A 19,756-nucleotide genomic window follows, 5' to 3' on the forward strand; every position below is an offset into this window, starting at 1 on the left:
GGGTTAGGCTGGGGTTTGACACTTTGCCTATTAATTTAACTAAATCACTCTGTGGCAACAAAATTTCAAACCTTTTTTTTTTTTTTTTTGCTTCCTTTTCCCATTTATCTCAAGTTCCTCCATGTTTTGTTCTTCCCTCTGTATACTCTGCATCTTCTCTGAAGAATACTACAGTTTGGGAGTGAGGGGGAACTTGAGACAGGCAGTAGAGCCCAGAAGCACCCTTCACCATCAGTTTCATTTTCCCTTGGCATTTAAGAGTGGAGTTTGGGACACCTGAGGTTGTGATATGAGGAAAATCCTCTTAGAAGTATTGATCCTTTAATTACTGAGGCTCTAAAAAGCTTTCTCATACCCCCCACTCCCACCCCCCTCCCATGTCGGAGGCAACTTTATACGTGCATTATCCTTCTATATTGTTTAAGTGTTCTCAATATTCTTTCCCTCACTCTTTAGCTGTTTCTATGATGATCTGAGTCTTTTACCAAACCTTGAGTAGACTGATGAATATATGTATGACTCAGAAAAAATTCTACACGAGTCTGAAGAGAAAGTTTTATTATACCAGTGAGCACCCTTATTTGTCTCCTCCATTCTATTTAGAAGTATGCTGTTTGGTTGTCGGAAGGGATGGAGTTAGCCCAGTACAAGTACTTGTCAAGCTTTATGTGCTTGTGAATTTCCTGGGTGGAGCCTTTGATTTTGCGTTTGTAACCAGCTCCAGTGATGGCCATGCTGCTGCTGCTCTGGTGGACTGTGGTCCACAGATTGAGCGACCAGGCGGTTTATAGCCCTTTTTAGGGGAAGGAGAACAGGTAGGGTAGTAACTTAATTTGTTGACTTAGCATTTCTGACAGACTGAATAGATCCATTGTACAGTTGTCACATCAGTTAACGTTTGTTCAATAAATGAATAAACACCTCCTGGAGAGCTTTGTACTAGTGTTAACAGAACAGCTTGCATCATAGTACTATGCTTCAGCTATCTAATTGTTGGGTTAAGTTTGTGTTTGCAAGTGCAGTTTGGCTCAGGCCAAGATCTTACTATACTTATAGCCTTGCTTTTGCTAATGATTTACTTTTATAAGTAGATGGCCTTCCAGTTCTGTGAAAAGGATGAGTTTAAGAAGTGAAGTCTTAACTCCTTAATTGGTTGTTTCATTACCTTTAACACAGATTTTTAATAAGTATAAATGAGCAACCATTTAATTTTTATGTTTGTGATTCCTCTGCTTCACTAGCCTTGAGTTACCTTTTCATTCTCTACCAGAATTTCTCACTCCCCAGCCACCTAATCTTAGTTTTATTTTAGGTTGATTTTCATTTTATGCATATAGTTCATGTATATAATTTAACAAATCAGTAGTTTCACAATGCTTTTGAGGAAGATTAAAAGTTTTCTGTCCCTCCTCACCTGGACTCTCTTAGCAGTTTCTTCTGGTATTTGTTTTTTTGTTTCTAAACAGTATGCTCATACAGTTGTTCTAGACATCCTGAGATGTAAATAGTAGCTAAGAATTGAGCTCTGTTCTGCTCCTGTTACCACTCCTGCTGTTTCCTCAGGATTGTTGTCCCATTATCATTGTTTACACCAGTACTCAGAGTTGTAGCAGGCTGAATAATGGCCTCCCTCCCCCAAAGAAGATCTCTACTTTGTAGCCCCTGGAATGAGTGCATATTACTTGGAAAAGGGATTTGAGATGTGGTTACATTAGGAATTTTTTGAGATGAGGTGGTTATTTGGGTTTATCCTACTAGGCCCTGAATATAATCACAAGGGTACTTGTAAGCAAAAGAGGAGGAGATTAGGATCTAAGGAGGAAGTAGTAGATGCAACCCCAGAAGCAAGAGGTTGGAGTGATGCAGGAAAAGGATTGCAAGCCAAATGATGACCTCCATCAGCTTCCAAAAGGCAAGAAATCCCGTTCTTAGAGCGTCTAGAAGGAGCTAGGCAGCCAATACCTTTATTCCAGTGAAACTGATTTTGGACTTCAGGCTTCCAGAACTGTAAGAAAATAAATTTGTGTTGTGTTCAGCCACCCGATTTAAGGTTAATTTGTTACAGTAGTCATGCGAAAGAAGTACAGAAGTAGACATTATTATGTCCATATAGATACTGTTCACCACTGTCAGATGATGAATTATATCGTTGCTGTTACGACATTGTTTTCTCTAGAGTTTTTAATTATCATGTCTTTCCATTTGTTTTTTTGTTGTTGTTGTTTGTTTCAATCTGCCATCCCTGTTTTCTTTCTGCACCTTTCAGCAGCTTTTCAATATAATTTTCTACATGGCTAAAAGAATCAGATAATCAGTTGTTTATCTCCCCTTGACCCCTGGAGTTCTCCATAGTGTTGTTTCAGTCTGGAGTGATTCATTTTCTTGAATCTGTCATTGAATCACCCTCAAATCCTCTAAGAGACTAGCTCTCCTGATAGTATTTTAAAGTACATCAGGATGTTCTACCAGTTTCAGTTTTTCCTTGAACTCTGTCCCTCTGAGACAGAGGGTGCTTTCTAGGTTTATTGCATACCTTTGGGATTTTTCTTTGTTCTTATCATATTCACATCACCGTTGTGGGAGTTCCTTTTGTCTTTCCTGTGTTGAATCTTCCAGTTTTGGGGTGGCATGTTTTGTTTCGTACCCCTGCCCGCCCCCCCCCCCCCCCAATTGGTAGAAGTTTTTACCTGCTTGGAAAGGATGTCTTTCTGTTTTCACACTTTTGGGTTTGGCTAGTTATTGGGAATCACTTTTCCTCAGAGTTTGGAAGGCATTTCTTCTGTCTGTTAAGAGTCCAGTGTGGCATTTAAGAAGCCTCGTGCTGTTCTGCTCACTATTTTTTTCCCTCTCTGGACAATGTGGCATGGTGTATCTTTTTCACTAGTTAGGCTAGTACCCATTGGCCCCTTTCAACTTGTAGATTCATTTTCTTCGGGTTTTTTTTCCTTCTCTATCTTATTCTCTTATTCTTTCTGGAACCCCTGACATGTGAATCTTGGACTTTCTGCATTGGTCCTCTAGTTTTTGTGGGGGTTTTTTTCCCCCTTCTATTTTCCATCAGCTTTACATTTTGTTTCTTTTTGGGAGAGTTCCCCACTTTTGTTTACAACTATTTCACTGATATTTACAAATCTGACTATTTTTTAAAAGCTTTTTGTGGTGTATTCCTTTTTCAGCAACCTTTGTTTTGTAGATTGGAGTGTCTTTGAGAGGATCAATTCTAATCTTGGCATTCTGTTTCCTTTGAGTTCCTTTTTTTCTTGTGTTAGTAGACTGCAGTATCTGATGATCCTTAGTTGTGAGATGCTCAGAGGAGATTGGAAGGGCTGTGTTCACTGGCAGAGCGAATCAGCTGGTGGGCTCACTGTAAGGTGATGAACTGGGTACTCTCAGTGTCTCAGCAGAAGGAATCCCATTCACAGGGAGTTCTGTGTGTGGGGGGGCATGTCATGTCTTAAGCCTGGCTGCTGACATTCTGAGAGCCAGGAAGGTCAGCTCATGGTTGACTATGCATGCTTTCACTAGGTCTCATTTTCAGTTTGTTACTTGGCCTTCAGCTCCAACCCATATCTCCTCTGGCTCGGTTTCTTCAGAAACTAGTTCTCTCCTTGAGAATTAGACTTCTCTGCCTCTTAAGTAGATCCTTCAACCAACAGTCTTATTTTGAATCTCATGTCTCACTGTTGTATTCCTGACCCCGGGCACCGTCTGCTTGGCAACCCCCTCCACATGCTCTTTGTTGTCAGTTTCCTTTATTTGCTAAGTTAACCTCTTTCCGTCTTCTAGCACATTTGTTGTCTTCTGCTGTTTGCCCACATGTTCTTTTGTTCTTAGTGTCTCAAGCTGTTTTTATTCATTGTCATTTTAGTGGGCTCTAAAGGGGAGCGATAAATGAAGTGTTTTGAATCTTTGTATGTAACAGGTAGATGAATAAACATAGGTCTGTTTCCTCCGTGTGCCAGGAAAGGACACTTGATAATCACTTTCTCTGTCTTGCAATAGGAGAATTCACAGTAGTATTTCTCATTCTTTTAGTGTAAAGGTAGATTTAATTGTTTTCTTAGATGTAAATTCTAACATTGTGTCCTTTTATTCTCAATATAATAAGCCTACAGCAAAAAAAGAGAGAAATTAAGATACACTGTTTTCAAAACAAATTTTAGACATTAAGTAGTCAGCCAAAATGAGTGAAGTTTTAAAAAATTTACTATTACCGTTTTTAAACTTTGAAATGTATTCTGATATGTTAAACTCTACAAGGACCAGTTCCTTACTGTGATACCTTCAGCGCCTGCAACAGTGTCTGCATATGTAATAGCTGCTCATGAGATAATTTGTTGACTAAAATTATATGTGAAATTTGCTCACATTTTTAAAATATCAAGAGAAAGCTTTTGCTCTATTAGAGATGACTTTTACTTTTTTTTTCCAACTCCTAAAATCACTTAATTAATTGAAATATTTGTCCCAAAGTAAATAGAATAAAATTGTAGTCAGTTATTGACTGCAGGGCAGCTGAGTTCATAATTTTCTCCTGGGAACATCACTTACTGAAACCAAGACAGAATTGAGGGAGTGATAGTTCTTCTCCGGTTTTCATCCAGAGCATTCATCCCCTGAAACCAGCACTGTACATTTGTTCACTTAGTGCCAGGGCGCCTCTGCCTGCCTCTGAGATCTTGTCTGTCATCTCATCCTTGTGTTCCATGAACATACACAGTCTTGTCCTTGTTGAAGGTTTTGAGTTTGCTGTTTTAACCTGGAATATCTTAAATTTTTGCATGGCTTTAGTACCTGTGTAAATTGAGTCCCCTCCCAATTCCAAAGTGTACTCAGTGTTATCTGCTTTTCCCCCCTCCTTTTCCCCATATTATTATTTGAAATAATCTTACTATTTGTTTGTTTATTGTAGGCTTCCTCTCACGTTTATAAAGTTTTCATGCATGAGGCAGTGAACTCTTGTTTCTTTATTTCTACCATTTTATTCTTAACATCTTGAGTAGTCTCAGGTATGTAACCGTATTTGGCACTCAGTGGGCATTTGGTAATTATTTGTTGAATGGGTAGATAAATTGTGCAGAGTATTTTCATATGTCATCCCATTTATTCAAATATATGTAAAACTTCAGTTTTTATTTTACCCAAAGTATATATTTGTGCTTTTATTTAATAACAGAAGATACAGCCAGCTAAAGAAGTTAATAGCATTCATATCATTCTAATCAGCTTTGTGAACCAGTAAAATGTTCAGCTGGTAAAAAATCTGCCTGCACCAGGAATTGAATCCACATCTGTATTGGCAGACGGATTCTTTAAAAAAAAAAAAAAAAAATCCGCCTGCAATGCAGGAGACCCTGGATTGATTCTTGATCGGGAAGATCCTCTGGAGAAGGGATGGGCTACCCACTCCAGTATTCTTGGGCTTCCCTGATGGCTCAGCTGGTGAAGAATCCACCTGCAATGCAGGAGACCTGGGTTCGATCCCTGGGTTGGAAAGATCCCCTGGAGAAGGGAACAGCTGCCCACTCCAGTATTCTGGCCTGCAGAATTCATGGACTGTATAATTCATGGGGTCACGAAGAGTTGGACATGACTGAGTGACTTTCACTTTCACAAAATGAGACCCAGAAAAATACCCCAAGTCATACAAGCTGTTACAGACCATGCTGCTGTAAAAGACCCAAATACACAGTGGTTCCTCAAATTGCAAGCTTATTTCTCTCATAAGCCACCAGTGGTAGAGAGGAGTCATAAATGCTTTTTTATGACTGCACAGACAAAAGGTACTGCGCCCCAGGGTTAAACCCTGTGACTTTTTTATGATAAGCTGCTTTTTTCCCAGGGATTATCCAGCACCCCGGGTTTCTTCTGTCTTTGTCTTTACCCTTCCACAGTGTGTTGCTCTTGTCTGCATGGCCAGGTCTGGGTCACATCTGTGCTTACTCCTTGTGAGGTAGCCAAAGAGAGGAAGACAGGGAGCTTTTTTAAGGATGTGACATGGGAATTTTATACTTATATCCCATTGTTCAGAGCTTGGTCACATGGCCTTAGGAGAGCCCAAGAAATGTAATCTCTACTTCCCTGTTAAAACTGTGTGCATGGTTTTGCTAGGGGTATGGGTGAGGGGCTGTGGGGAGTACCAGGGTCTTCTGTTACTAAGCAAAGTGGAAATGGCCACTTGCAGGGTCATTGAGTTTGTTATAGCTCATCATTCTTAGCAGTGTTACTCAGTGTTGTCGCCTTAGTTCAGTGCTCTTTCCTTCCTACCTACCTCATCTGCGCCTTTAACATTAGATATTTTCTTCAAGGCATAAAAAAGTTCAAAAATGTTACTGTAATTTTCATTGTCAGATAAAATATTGATTATTTGCAGAACAGAATAGGTTCTAGAGTAGTAACAGTTAACAATCTTTTAAAAATTAAACTTTTAAAAGTTAAAATAAAATTAAATCTCTTTAAAATTAGAACTTTTGGTTGTGTCTTGTTTGAAGTGGGGTTGAGTAGGCCTACATCTCATTTTTAAGAGGTGTGACTTCATCTTTCCCAGTCACAAGTGCCCTGTATAGCTTGGTTAGAATTGGGCAGATTATCTTTCTGTTTTAGTAAGGGTTTGAGGGAAATATGCCAACTTAAATCTTGGTTTTCATGCTGGTTAGTTAGGAAAAAGCCAGTGTGCCCCCCACCCCTGCTGCCCCTAGCCGTTATAGGTGGCTTCATAGTTTTAGGACTCAGTTATATGTGAAATGAGGTCAGATAGATATTAGATCTATACAGTGAAATATGAAGTGCTGTCTCCTGGAGGCAGGAACCAGAAGGGTGGTTGGTTCCCTGAAAGGCTTTGCAGCCCATTAGAATAAGACCCAGAGAGGAGAGCACTTCCTTTTTTTGCTATGATATAAGAGAATGTATCTGGAGTTGCTGTATTCACTCAATCCCTTCCTTTTCATCTTTTGTTTTGAAATATTTTAAGCCCGCAAAGAAGCTGAAAAATAAATTTGATAACCATTCTTTATTTATATTCACGAATTACATTTTGCCACATTTGGTTTATCTATACCTGCATTCTGACCCCTAAATTTTTTCGAAAGTAAATTAGAAAGCATGATGCTTTACCCCTAAATAATTCAGCTTTTATCTCTTAAGAACAGGAATATTCTCTTACAACCACAATACCATTATGTTACCCAAAAAATTTAGCAGAAATTTATTCAGAAATGCTCTCTATTACACAGTCCATTTTTAAACTTTCCCAACTGACTTAAAAATCATCCTTAAAATTTTTTTTGTTTTCAATTCAGGATTGAGTCAAACTGTTTGGTTAATTTTGAAGAGTCAAGGCCTATTATAAAATACCTCATTTTCTGGATTTCACCAATTGTTTCCCATAATGAAATCCATGCTAAACATTTCTGGCCAGATCACTTGGTCATGTAGTATATGCTAAATCTTGCCCAAAAAAAGGCCGTTTCCCTCTTTTGTATCAATAAGTGAATCATTGATGGCCCTTGCCTGAGGCAGTTATTACATTGGTGGATGCAGAACAGTAAGTGAAGTGCTAAAGTGTTTGAAAATCCTGTTTGACTCAAAACATACCACCTAGAAATCTGATCAGATCAGATACAGGGTTTAACCCTGGGGCGCAGTACCTTTGTCTGTGCAGGATGCTGCTTGTGTAGGTTAGGTCCTGTGCAGCAGCGTGTGGTGGCCTTGTGTTAACTTAAGGCATTTGTGTTAAGTCCCTTCTTAATTATGTTTTCCACATATTCATCAGACAAAGAAACTGATTTCCTTTTGTTCAGTACCAGAGTATCAGATCTGAAAATTCGTTGACATCTGATTGAAAGTTTCTTTTTTTTTTAATGTTTTTCATGTGGACCATTTTTACAGCCTTTATTGAGTTTGTTACAATATTTTTTCTGTGTTTTTATTTTTGGTTTTTTGGCCCCGAGGCATGTGGGATCTTAGCTCCCTGACCAGGGATTGAACCTGCACTATCTGCATCGGAAGGCAAGGTCTTAAACCACTGGATTGCCAGGACGTCCCTTGAGTTTTTGTTGGTTCTCTTCCTATTCTCTCTGTTAGTTTTGTAAGCAAATAGGGCAAATAAATTGTCTTCATAGGAATGAGGATAGGGTAAGAGGAATAATATGGTATAGGAAAATCTTTTTTTATTGTTAAACCAAAAATGGATATTTTGGTTTGTGAGGTAGAATACTGTTGGTGTTTTGACTGAACCTGGGCAAACTTCTGGAGATGGTGAGGGACAGGGAGGCCTGGCATGCTGCAGTTCATACAAGGTTGCATGGGGTCGCAGAGTCAGACACGACTGAGCGACTAGACAGCAACATCTGTCTTCTAAGTGTTGTGTGTCCATCCCATAGCGCTCGGTGCCCCCTGCTGGACACAGTGGCAGGGACGTCTTTACAGCCCTCTTGTGATTAGTTCATCCCACTGAGCAGCTGTGTGTTGTGATTCCTTAAAGATATTGTTAAAGTGTTTCTTTGCTTACTAAGTTTTCTAATTTGTATCCCACTCTTTGCAACCCCTCTTGGAATTCTCCAGGCCAGAATACTGGAGTGGGTAGCCATTCCCTTCTCCAGGGGATCTTCCCAACCCAGGTGTTGAACCCAGGTCTCCCACATTGCAGGTGGATTCTTTACCATCCGAGCCACCAGGGAAGCCCAGGAATACTGGAGTAGGTAGCCTATGCCTTCACCAGTGGATCTTCCTGACCCAGGAATCGAACCAGTGTCTCCTGCATTGCAGGTGGATTCTTTCTTTACCAGCTGGGCTACCAGAGAAGTTAAGTTTTCTAATTAGTCACATCTTAAGCTGAACTAAGTTTGGTGACACTGCATTTTTTTAGAAATCAGCAAAATATAGTTACTTAAATTGCCATAGAATAAGTCTGGGAAATGGTATAGATTGAAATCTTTGTTTTATCCAACAACGGAATTGAATTATATGACTCGGAAAATCAACAAGCATTTCTTGTTGTATTTATCAAAACAAGAGTCTTTGAAAGAGTGTGTAAAGTGCTTTAGTTAAACAAATAGCTGTGTTGACACTCAGTGGAGGAAGATGATCTAAGCTTATGTGTTAAAACAGACAGACAGACACACTGAAATGACCAACAAGCATAATGGGGAGAGTGCAGTCTCCTTGGAAACCCTGGAAGTGCCGTAACAAAGCGAAAAGAATTTTGTCAGGAAACAGTGCAAATGAGAAACAGAGTGAGGAAAGTCCTTACTGGCCGCGTTGGGTGCGTTTATGTGGTTGAGAGGCCCTCCTGTGGTGTGCGCTACAGGAACCTACTTCAAGCAGCTAAAGCTAGAATTGAAAGTTGTTCATGGGGCAGTTGGTTGGTGAAATGTTTTGTACTTAAGCTGGGTTAAAAGCTGAATGGTAAATTTGAAAAGTGATCAAATGCTGAGCCCAGAAATAAAATGGAGTAAACCTTGTTGGTGTCCTTACATTGGTCGTATCTGGAAGCCAACTACTTGGATATATTAGCTGATCAGACATAACCCCCTGCGTTCTGTTTCATTTATTTAATAAAAAACTTAAATAGTACTCACACACACACACAAAACAGTGATACAGACTGGTTCTTACCAAGGAGAATGTGACAAGTGGAGAGGGGTTGGCTCCCTGTGGCTGTAGGAGAGAGACTAACCGTGAAGCACAGTGTTGAAACTCCCTGCTCTGAGCCCGCCACCTTGGCTTTTTAATCCTGCTTCCTGACTGCACATGACTGGCTCGAGCAGCTGACTGAGGATAAAGTGTGGCAGATAGCTTCTAAGGTGGCCCCAGTGATCCTGCCTCCTTGTGCTCATATCCTGTGTGTTATTCCCTCCCCTGAGAATGGCTGGACGTAGTAACTTGCTTCCACAAGTGTGGCAAAAGTGATGGGATGTCATCTTCAAGGTTAGGTTACGAAAAGACTTTGGGTTCCACGTTGGACTGCTGCTCATTTGCTCTGAGGGAAACCGTCTCCCATTTTGTGAGCTTCCCTGTGGAGCTTGTGCAGCAAGGAGCTGGTGTTTCTGGCCAGCAGCCAGTGAAGACCTGATGCCTTGCCAGCAGCCGTGTGCACGAGCTTGGTTTACAAGCCAATCCTTCCACCAGCCTGCATCAAGCTTTGAGATGACAGAGACCCTGGCTGACACATTGCTGCCTTTTGAGAGATCCTGAGCCACACGTGTACCACTCAGCACACCCAGGTTCTTGATGCCAGTTTGTTGTTTTAAACTGCTAAATTTGAGGGTAATTTGTCAGGCAGCAATTGCGAGCTATCAATAATATAGGAAGTAACCATGTAAACATCTCCCCATGCTTAAAGATTTTAACTTGGTTTTCTGAATGTTTTTTGACTGAACCCAGTACAGTTCCCAGTGTTGCATAAACGTAGACCTTTCTCTTTAAAGTTAAATACATGAAAAGATAGACTCAGTCTAAGAGAAGGTGACAGATTTATTGCAAGAAATAAGAGAAAACGTTGAAATTTAAAGAAAAACTAGTTAGTATTCTCAAGGAGACTCATGAGCATTTGAAGAAGTAACAGAGAACAGAAAAAGTTCTTTGGTGAAATATGTGATTCTTAACCTATTGACTCTTCGGAGGCAGGCAGGTAGGTGCAGGGCTCTAGAAATACTCTTGTAACTCAGGGGAAATAAATAAAGATGAATAATGTGGACACAAATATAAGAAACACAAATAATAGATTTCCGTTTAGAATGAGAGTTCAAAGTGAAAAGTCAGAACAGATCAAATGGATTCAGGGAACATACTTTGCATTTATTGAGCACTTAGTGTATACCCTGTGTTGGGCAAGTTGAAACTCATTTAAAATTGTCTACACAGCTTCCACGTGGTAGGATCTGTTGATATTACCCTTTTACAGATAACTGAAATGCATACCAAGAAAATAAGTGGGATCCACACCTAGAAATAGCCTAGTGGATTTCTAAATTTTAGGATGTGGAAATAAATAATTCAAGTATTGAGACAGGAAGGAAGGTATATCAGGTAGACATCGAGTTTGTCTTCTGTATGCTAGAATTGTTCAGTTAGTGGTAGCCACTAGCCTCATGCAGCTGTTAAATTTAATTCATTTCATTCCCTCAGTTTTGCTCCTCTCAGTTCAAGTACTCAGTAAGTAGCTATGGGTGGGTGGTGGCCACCATGTTGAACAGTGCAGAATAGAACATTTCTGTGATCAGAAAGCCTTGTTGAACTATGAAGGAGTACCTTGTTGAACATGGCCATGCCATTTTCCCATGGGACTTAACAAAGAGATGTATTCATAAGGGGCAATGACAAAGGAGAGCAGTGTAGCCTTAGGTTAATTTAGCTTGTGTTTCATAGTCCAAAACAGAATTGTGAAAAGCTAGACTGTAGCATTTTGCCTGATTAAAAACTTGGGGGGCCCTTTTCTGGTTCCCTCCTTTAATCCAAATCTGCCTACTCAGTGGCTTTATTGAAAGGTATAAGATCAGAAAGAAGAGAGTGCTGAAGCTCAGGGGAGCAGCTAGGCCTCTGACGTGAAAATGCTCTCTTCCTCACTTTTGCTGTGTTGGTGAAAAACAGTGGAGTAGCATCTAGAGAACTTAAGAGGAAAGCTGTGTAACCCAAGAATCTTTGGTTGGTGAGACTGTCCTTCACATAGGGCAACAAAATAGCATTTTTCAGGCTTGTAGTGACTCAAAGTATATCACTCAAGTGCTTTTCTTGGAAAAAAAACACCACTCTCAGTGCACCCAGCCCCCTGAGAAATCAGCCTCTCAGGAGCATGGTGAGTCAGCTTCAGTGTTTGCTTAACCCTCTGGTTCCCAGAATAACCCAAGACATAGATTGAATAAAAGTAAGGGGAGATCTTCATCCATGTCAGACATAAAGAGGACGCCCTCTGTAAACCACATTTCAGACTGTCAGAGCACTGATTTCAACCTTGCCAGCTTAGCGCCAGAGCTGCTTCTCCTGACAACTGTAGAATAAAGCCACAGAAAATAACTTTTATTCTAAGGATGCCCATCCACTGAAATCAAGATTGGAATCAAGCTGGAATCAAGATTGCCAGGAGAAATACCAATAACCTCAGATATGCAGATGACACCACCCTTATGGCAGAAAGTGAAGAAGAACTGAAGAGCCTCTTGATGAAAGTGAAAAAGGAGAGTGAAAAAGTTGGCTTAAAGCTCAACGTTCAGAAAACTAAGATCATGGCATCCGGTCCCATCACTTCATGGCAAATATATGGGGAAACAGTGGCTGACTTTATTTTTCTGGGCTCCAAAATCATTGCAGATGGTGATTGCAGCCATGAAATTAAAAGACGCTTACTCCTTGGAAGGAAAGTTATGACCAACCTAGACAGCATATTGAAAAGCAGAAACATTACTTGGTCAACAAAGGTCCATCCAGTCAAGGCTATGGTTTTTCCAGTAGTCATGTATGGATGTGAGAGTTGGACTGTAAAGAAAGCCGAACACTGAAGAATTGATGCTTTTGAACTGTGGTGTTGGAGAATACTCTTGAGAGTCCCTTGGACTGCAAGGAGATCCAACCAGTCCATCCTAAAGGAAATCAGTCCTGAATATTCTTCGGAAGGACTGATGCTAAAGCTGAAACTCCAATACTTTGGCCACCTGATTCGAAGAACTGACTTATTGGAAAACACCCTGATGCTGGGAAAGATTGAAGGCGGGAGGAGAAGGGGACGACAGGGGATGAGACTGTTGGATGGCATCACTGGCTCAATGGACATGGGTTTGGGTGGATTCCAGGAGTTGGTGATGGACAGGGAGGCCTGGTGTGCTGCAGTTCATGGGGTCGCAAAGAGTTGGACACGACTGAGCGACTGAACTGAATCCACTGAAACCACTTTTGTTGAAATCACCCCAAAAATCTGCATGTCACCAAATCAAAGTTTAATTTCTCAGCCTTTGCTTGATTTCTGTGCACTCTAGGCACAATTCATCACTGTCTCCTTTATTTATTTATGACCGCAGCATGCGGAATCTTAATTCCCCAACCAGTGATCAAACCTGTGCCCTCTGCAGTGTCAGCGTGGAGTCCTAACCACTGGACCGCTAGGGAAGTCCCTATTACTGCCTCCCTTTAGAAAGATCCTCTTACCTGGCTTCTAGAAACGTCTCCTTACCACACCAGTAGCACCTGGGTATTCTTTCCTATCTGCTTTCTCCTTTTCAGCTAATTGTGGGAGAACCTGAAGGTTTAGTCCTGAGGCCAAACCTCTTGTTTTCTTATTTGTACTTGTTCACTAGGAAATCACATTTAGTCCTTAAATGCCTCTATTAATTGATGATACGCTAATTTATATCTCCTCTTCCTTCCCTAAACTGTCAAATCTGTCTAGCTTCCTAGATGACATTTCCACTTACGTGTCTGGTCGAAATCAATACCACAGATGGAAAATGGAATTCTGGGCTCCTTTCTTAATCCAAAGCTGCTCTTTTCCTGGTATGTGTCTCCTCAGTAAATGGCACTGGCTGTTCCATTGGATATGGTACTAAAACCTTGGAATCATCCTTTGACACCTCTTTTGAGACCTCAGCAAGTTTTGCAGTGCTGTCTTCAGAATGTATTCTGAATTCATCCATTTCTTTGGCTGCCACCTGCGTTCAGACCATCGTTATCTCTTGCTTAGGCTACTGCAATAACTTAAGAACCAGATAAGGGTTTTAAAACAAATTTAAAACTCTGCAGTAGCTTCTTATCACTGTTATGACAAAGTCTTAGTCCTCCCTTGGCTTATAGGCTGAATATGGTTTGTCATCTGTTAAATGTGCCATCTCTCCTCCACCTTGTTCTGCATTAGTCTTATCAACTCATTTCTACTTAGGTCCTCTGCTTGTAATGCTTTCCTTATAAGTTAGGATGAGTGATTCCCTATTCATTTTGGTTTCTACCTAAGTCATCTCAGATAGGCTTTCTCTTACTACCCTACTGTGTTTGTATAGTACTTAGCACTACCAAATACATTTTATATTTATCTTTAATTTGTATAATATACCCCCATCTCTAGAATCTATGGTCCATGAGACTGGGGATCTTTTGGGATGTCTTATGAACTCCTGTATCCCTAGCACTTAGAAATGCTGGCATAACCGGGAGTGTCCAACATAGTTGTTTAAACAGTATAGTAGAAACAATGATTACAGTGTAAATACAGTTGAAAAGAAGGTCAGGGAATTATCACCTTGCGCAGACTAATGTAGAACTGTGAAGAAAAAGATTTAAGACAGGAAAAATGAGCAAAAAGAATGTTCTGAGCTAATTTTTTTTTTTTTTAGTAACATATGATGTATCCCTTTTGGTTCAAGAGTTTTCATGAAATCATTCTTGACATAATCTTTAACTTAGCTAATGGAGCTTAGCTTTTTTCTTTTACCTGAAGTTGGACCTGCGAGTTGGGTTGTTGTTTAGTTGCTAAGTCGTGTCCCAACTCTTTGCGACCTCACGGACTGTAACCTGCGAGACTGCTCTCTGTCCAAGGGATTCCCCAGGCAAAAATTGGGGTGGGTTGCCATTTCCTCTTTTTCAGGGGACCTGCCACGTAGATGCTGTTAAATAATAACCTGCTGCTGCTAAGTCACTTCAGTCGTGTCCCGACTCTGTGTGATCCCATAGATGGCAGCCCACCAGGCTCCGCCGTCTCTGGGATTCTTGAGGCAAGAACACTGGAGTGGGTTGCCATTTCCTTCTCCAATGCATGAAAGGGAAAAGTGAAAGTGAAGTTGCTCAGTCGTGTCTGACCAGCGACCCCATGGACTGCAGCCTTCCAGGCTCCTCCGTCCATGGGATTTTCCAGGCAAGAGTACTGGAGTGGGGTGCCATTGCCTTCTCCGAAATAATACCTAATGTAAGGTAAATATCTGTCCACTGATAATAGTAAGTATTAATACATTCATCCAGCTTGAGGAGCTGGACATTGTGCTTGCTTTCGTCTTCGGTTTTCCACACGTTAGCAGTGATCAAGCCTTGCTTTATATACTTCATAAATAGATTTTAAAGTGTGTAGACTTCTGTCCCCTCTTTTGCCTCCATGCTTTAGTTTCTTCATCTCTTAAATGGATATATTAATATAACCAGCTTCAGAGGTTTGTTGTGAAGATGAAATACTTAACCTGAATTTCAAATGTTGGCTACTTTTGATAACATCGTTACTGTGCTAATACTGATTCACTTGGGTCCTAGTCATCACATAGCAGGATTTCTGGAATGACCCTGGGTTTGTCTCTATACTGCCCCCTGCTTACTCTTCTCTTAATTCCCAGGCTGCTTCAGCTGTGAGTAATCTAAGGTGCATATCTACCCAGTGGGCTTCCTTTTGTCATTGGAATAAAGTCTGTAATATTTTTTTCTATCGTAAAGTTCTCTTAACTTCTTTCTCTAAAATATTCTGCCTCTTTATACACAGTCTGTAGGTGAGCTGAAGGAATCCTGTCGGAAAACACATTTGCTTTGGTTGTGAGTCTGCTAAGACCTGTCCAGTGAAGTGCTTCCTGATTCTTGTAAATGGCCGTAATAATCCTAGTTTGTAAAGATTTTAGAGAGATATCAGCAACCAGATAACCATTCTGGTTGTAAAAGTATCTTAATACATGCGAAGATGCAGGAGCTTTGTGCAGTATTGCTTGTTTGTATGATCTCCACGAGAAACTATTTACAGTCCATTTTGATAAGGCAGCTTAATGAGATGATTTGTTTAATGGACTTAATTATGACTTCTTTAAAAGTTGGTGAACATCTAATGAATATGGTAACTAGGTTTAGAATGGTCAATTTAGAGCTCTTCTTTCAGACATTGTATGTAACATTGATACACCAGGGCTTGTTTGTTAAGATCACCCTTGTAGACTAAATGTATTAGCAACTGTGTATCTTTCTGTGCTTTGTTGCAGGAGGGTATGGTTCCATTCCATTTTATCCAAACATGATATCAGATTATCCAGGAACAAGTTAAAAAGAAGGGAGACTGGTTCCAGAACACATCTCTGGAATTACCCTATGGATCCTGACTCTCATGGCAACATTACAGTGTAGATTCTGTGTGAGCATTGACAGCCAGTGGTCTTTGTGGAGCTTATCTCATAACATGTTCCAGGTCACTGAGTCAGAGGCTGGGGAAAGGCTTATAGGCCGCTAGCACTTTACGTTGTTTGTGGAAATGATAGTGTATTGAGGGGGTATTTGGGCCGAGAGATAGGAGTGCAAGATCCTGTTCTCGGTCAGTTGTGCTTCAGCCTGAGGCCTCCTAAGTTGTGCAGAGAAGCAGCAAGCCAGGCAGTTGCAGGACTTTGTTCCTAGCTTGGGCTTTAGCCTCAGGCTCCTGGGAGCTACGCTGGACCATTTGGAGAACTTTTTTACTTAGGCTAGGATTCAGCAGAATAGAAACGAATAAGGCTAAATGCTTGTTTCTGCTTCATGCAACAAAGCCCAGATTCCAGCCCATGTCTTTTTTTTTCTCCAAGCAGTGTGCCTACTGTGTGCCTCATTCAAGGCTTATTTCTTTGCATTTACTGCTTGTTTAGCCCTAAAAGCAACTCTGAGGTAGGTCTTTTTAAGATGAGGAAGCTAAGTCTTTAAGGTGCTGTTACTTCCTCAGGATCATATGGACAGGAGTAGTAGTGATTTGACAGTGGGGAAATGACCGGTCTGGCTTCTGGTCATTTGCTGCCCAAGTTCCCTGCAGATGTGGCCCCAAGGATGGGGTGCAGGTGTGCTAAGTTAACAGTCCCTCAGTCCTTGGAGGTGGGTTCTTGAATGCGGCTGGGAGCAGCCTCCTCTCCCCTCTGTGCTAATGTTCTCCACTGGAGGGAGGAGGTGGTGCACTGGCTGCAGCAGGGAGTGCTCACAGCCTTTCAGATGACAGTGATGTGCCCTAGTCAGTGCCAAGCAGGAAAGAGGAGTCAGGGAGGGAGAAAGGAAGAAATGGTTGGGGTCTGCTCACCCCAGGAGCCGGTAAGCAGGTCATGTCATACTCAGCCCTGAGAAGCAAGCAGTTCCTAAGGGGATGGCACACACTTAGCTTTCCCTTCGGAGTGCTGAAATAAAATGTTCTTAAGTTTTGAACACATCAAATTTGTGGGAGGAGTGTCCTGACCTTGAGGGGAAAATGTAATAAGAACTTTGAGCTCCCTCTAGAGGTCAACAGAGATAAATGAACATCATAGTAATGTGAAGGGAAATAACTATACTTAAAGCTTGCCAACCCTTTATCAGGAAACTAGCATTTTATGGCTGCATTATCCAACAAAGTATACTGTCTTATACTGGGGAGGAATTAGTTACCTTTGGGAAGAAATCTGGGTGAATTATATTCTAGTTAGCTATGTGGGGCCAATCCTGAAGTCCAGTGTTTGCCACATAGGTTGTATTAAATGAATAGAGGAGAAAAGATTGTAAAAATTGGTCATGTTTCCAAACAAGATAACATGCTTCTTAATGAGAGCTCTAATTGTTGAAACAAACTGGATCAAATGAGAATTCATTTCTGTGCTGTTAACGTGCCAGAATGCTTGACAGCAGGCCATGACTGTAACAGAGAGTAGTTTGCTGCTGTGTTTTAACCCCATCTCCCCAACATCTGAAAAAAAAAAAAAAGCAGTGAGTACCTGAAGATTAGAATTAAGAAATCCAAGTGTGTTGGCTAACACACACAGCTTCTTAACTTCTAGAACCTCAGCTGGCCAAATGAGAATCTGTTCCAGGATGTAAATCTGTGTTGTGTCGTCGCTAAGTCGTGTCTGACTCGTTGGCGACCCCATGGACTATAGCCCGCCAGGCTCCTCTGTCCATGGGATTTCCCAGGCAAGAATACTGGAGTGGGTTTCCATGCCCTCCTCTAGGGGATCCTCCCAACCCAGGGATTGAATCCATGTCTCCTGGATTGGCAGATGGATTCTTCACTGCTGTGCCACTGGGCCATGTAGAAATCTTAGTCACGGTCAGTTATTCCAAGGATGAGCGTTAGTTATGGTGCTAATCTTTCTTTTAGTTATTCCTTTTGTTTTCAGTATGTTTATACTTCAGAATTGAGAGTTCAGTTCTTAAAATTTAGTATGTAACTATAGAATGAAAGAGTTACAATACAAGTCATCTTTAATTTGTGGTAATATTAAGACTATCTGAAAGTTTACATTAAAAAGACTATTCCAAAGTTTCTCAAAAAGCAGAATAGGAAAATGTCAAAGGGACCCAGGAACCAACCTGAAAAGAGTTCTCAGTGGCCAAATCTGGAACAGTTTGAGCAGCACAATAAATTACATACTATTAGATTATAACCCAAAGTATGACGTTGCTGCTGCTAAGTCGCTTCAGTCGTGTCCGACTCTGTGCGACCCCGTGGACGGCAGCCTACCAGGCTCCCCGTCCCTGGGATTCTCCAGGCAAGAATACTGGAGTGGGTTGCCATTTCCTTCTCCAATGCGTGAAAGTGAAATCGCTCAATCGTGTCCGACTCTTAGCGACCCCATGGACTGCAGCCTTCCAGGCTCCTCCGTCCATGGGATTTTGCAGGCAAGAGTACCAGAGTGGGGTGCCATTGCCTTCTCCGAAGTATGACATTAATACCTGTAAATTCTTACTGATAAATGATTGGTTGGATAAATAAATGAGGGGGAAGAGACAAATTTCCCAGACAAAAGAATTCTAGATAATTTAGCTGCTCCCCCCTCAAATAGATGGAGCTTAGTTAATGCATATGCACTCAGTCCCTTTAGTGATTTCCTTCTGGAGTACCTTAAGAGGGTGAAGTGACTGGTGGAGAAACTTAGCAAACCATACCTTGGCCAGATGATCTAGATTATCATCAGTAAGTCATGCTGGTAGGATGTCCCCTTGCTATGATGTGATAAAAATGGTATCTCATCTCTGTGATCTTTCTGCCAGTAAGCCCCATAATTGCAGCCTGGCCTTGAGGAAAACACATTGCAGTCACACTTGAGATACTTGCTGCAGAGTACCTGACTAGTACTCTTCAGAACTGTCAAAGTCATCAAAAATAAGAAACGTCTGATAAATTGTCACAGACCATAAGAAGCTAATTGCAGTGTCCTGGAGCTGAAAAAGAACACTAGGGAAAATCAAATGAAATCTGAACAAAAGTGTGTACTTTAGTTAATAATCATATTCAAGTGTCAGTTCCTTAGTTTGTGACAAATGTAGCATAGTAATGTAAGATATAAACAGTGGGAGAAACCACCTGAGAGTAGATGGGAACTCTACTGTCTTTGCAGGTCTTCTGTAGATCCAAAATTATGCTAAAATAAACTTACAAAAGCCAAAAAGATCCAGCTCAATTAACTCTTGTGTTAGTCAGCTTTTGTTCCGTGACATTGGAAAAATGGGGAACTTTGCCGCTTTGTGTATATGTATTAAGCAGTCTCTGACTTTGTGTAAAAGTGAGGAAGATGCCATTTCCTGAAGTTGTGTGATGACAGATGACGTGAGAATCTCTGGTGCTTCCCTGCGGCAGCAGTGGCTCATGTTGAGCAGAGCAGCTTCATTGTCTGGGTTCATTCCTATTTCACCATCGAGTAGCTTAGAACTAATTGGAAGTAAATCACTATTGTTAATTAGTTCCACATTAAAGAAGAAATAAGTCTGGGATCAATTTTTGTCCTTGTGTGATCTTCAGTAGAGACACATGGTCCTGGGTAGAGCTATGCAGCTTTTGCAGAAGGGTTGTCCTTTCAGTCTTTAATTTCATATGTTAGATGTTTATGCATCC

The 19,756-nt window shown here is 41.0% G+C and overlaps 1 protein-coding gene across 3 annotated transcripts in view; it reads left to right on the plus strand.

The window, feature by feature from the left end:
• Positions 1 to 19,756, plus strand: part of PPP2R2A (protein phosphatase 2 regulatory subunit Balpha) — an 81,734-nt gene that overhangs the window by 19,222 nt on the left and 42,756 nt on the right. The window contains exon 1 of one of the 3 annotated variants that reach the window (XM_061425882.1): positions 13,379 to 13,482. The exons of the other annotated variants lie outside the window; for them this stretch is intronic. Coding sequence (XP_061281866.1) covers positions 13,437 to 13,482 — 46 coding nt within the window. The 5' untranslated portion in view covers positions 13,379 to 13,436. Of the gene's footprint in view, positions 1 to 13,378; positions 13,483 to 19,756 lie in introns of those variants that run through there. 3 annotated transcript variants of the gene reach the window in all.

This window comes from Bos javanicus, chromosome 8, assembly GCF_032452875.1.
Source record: "Bos javanicus breed banteng chromosome 8, ARS-OSU_banteng_1.0, whole genome shotgun sequence".
In the NCBI taxonomy this organism is placed as follows: Eukaryota; Metazoa; Chordata; class Mammalia; order Artiodactyla; family Bovidae; genus Bos; species Bos javanicus.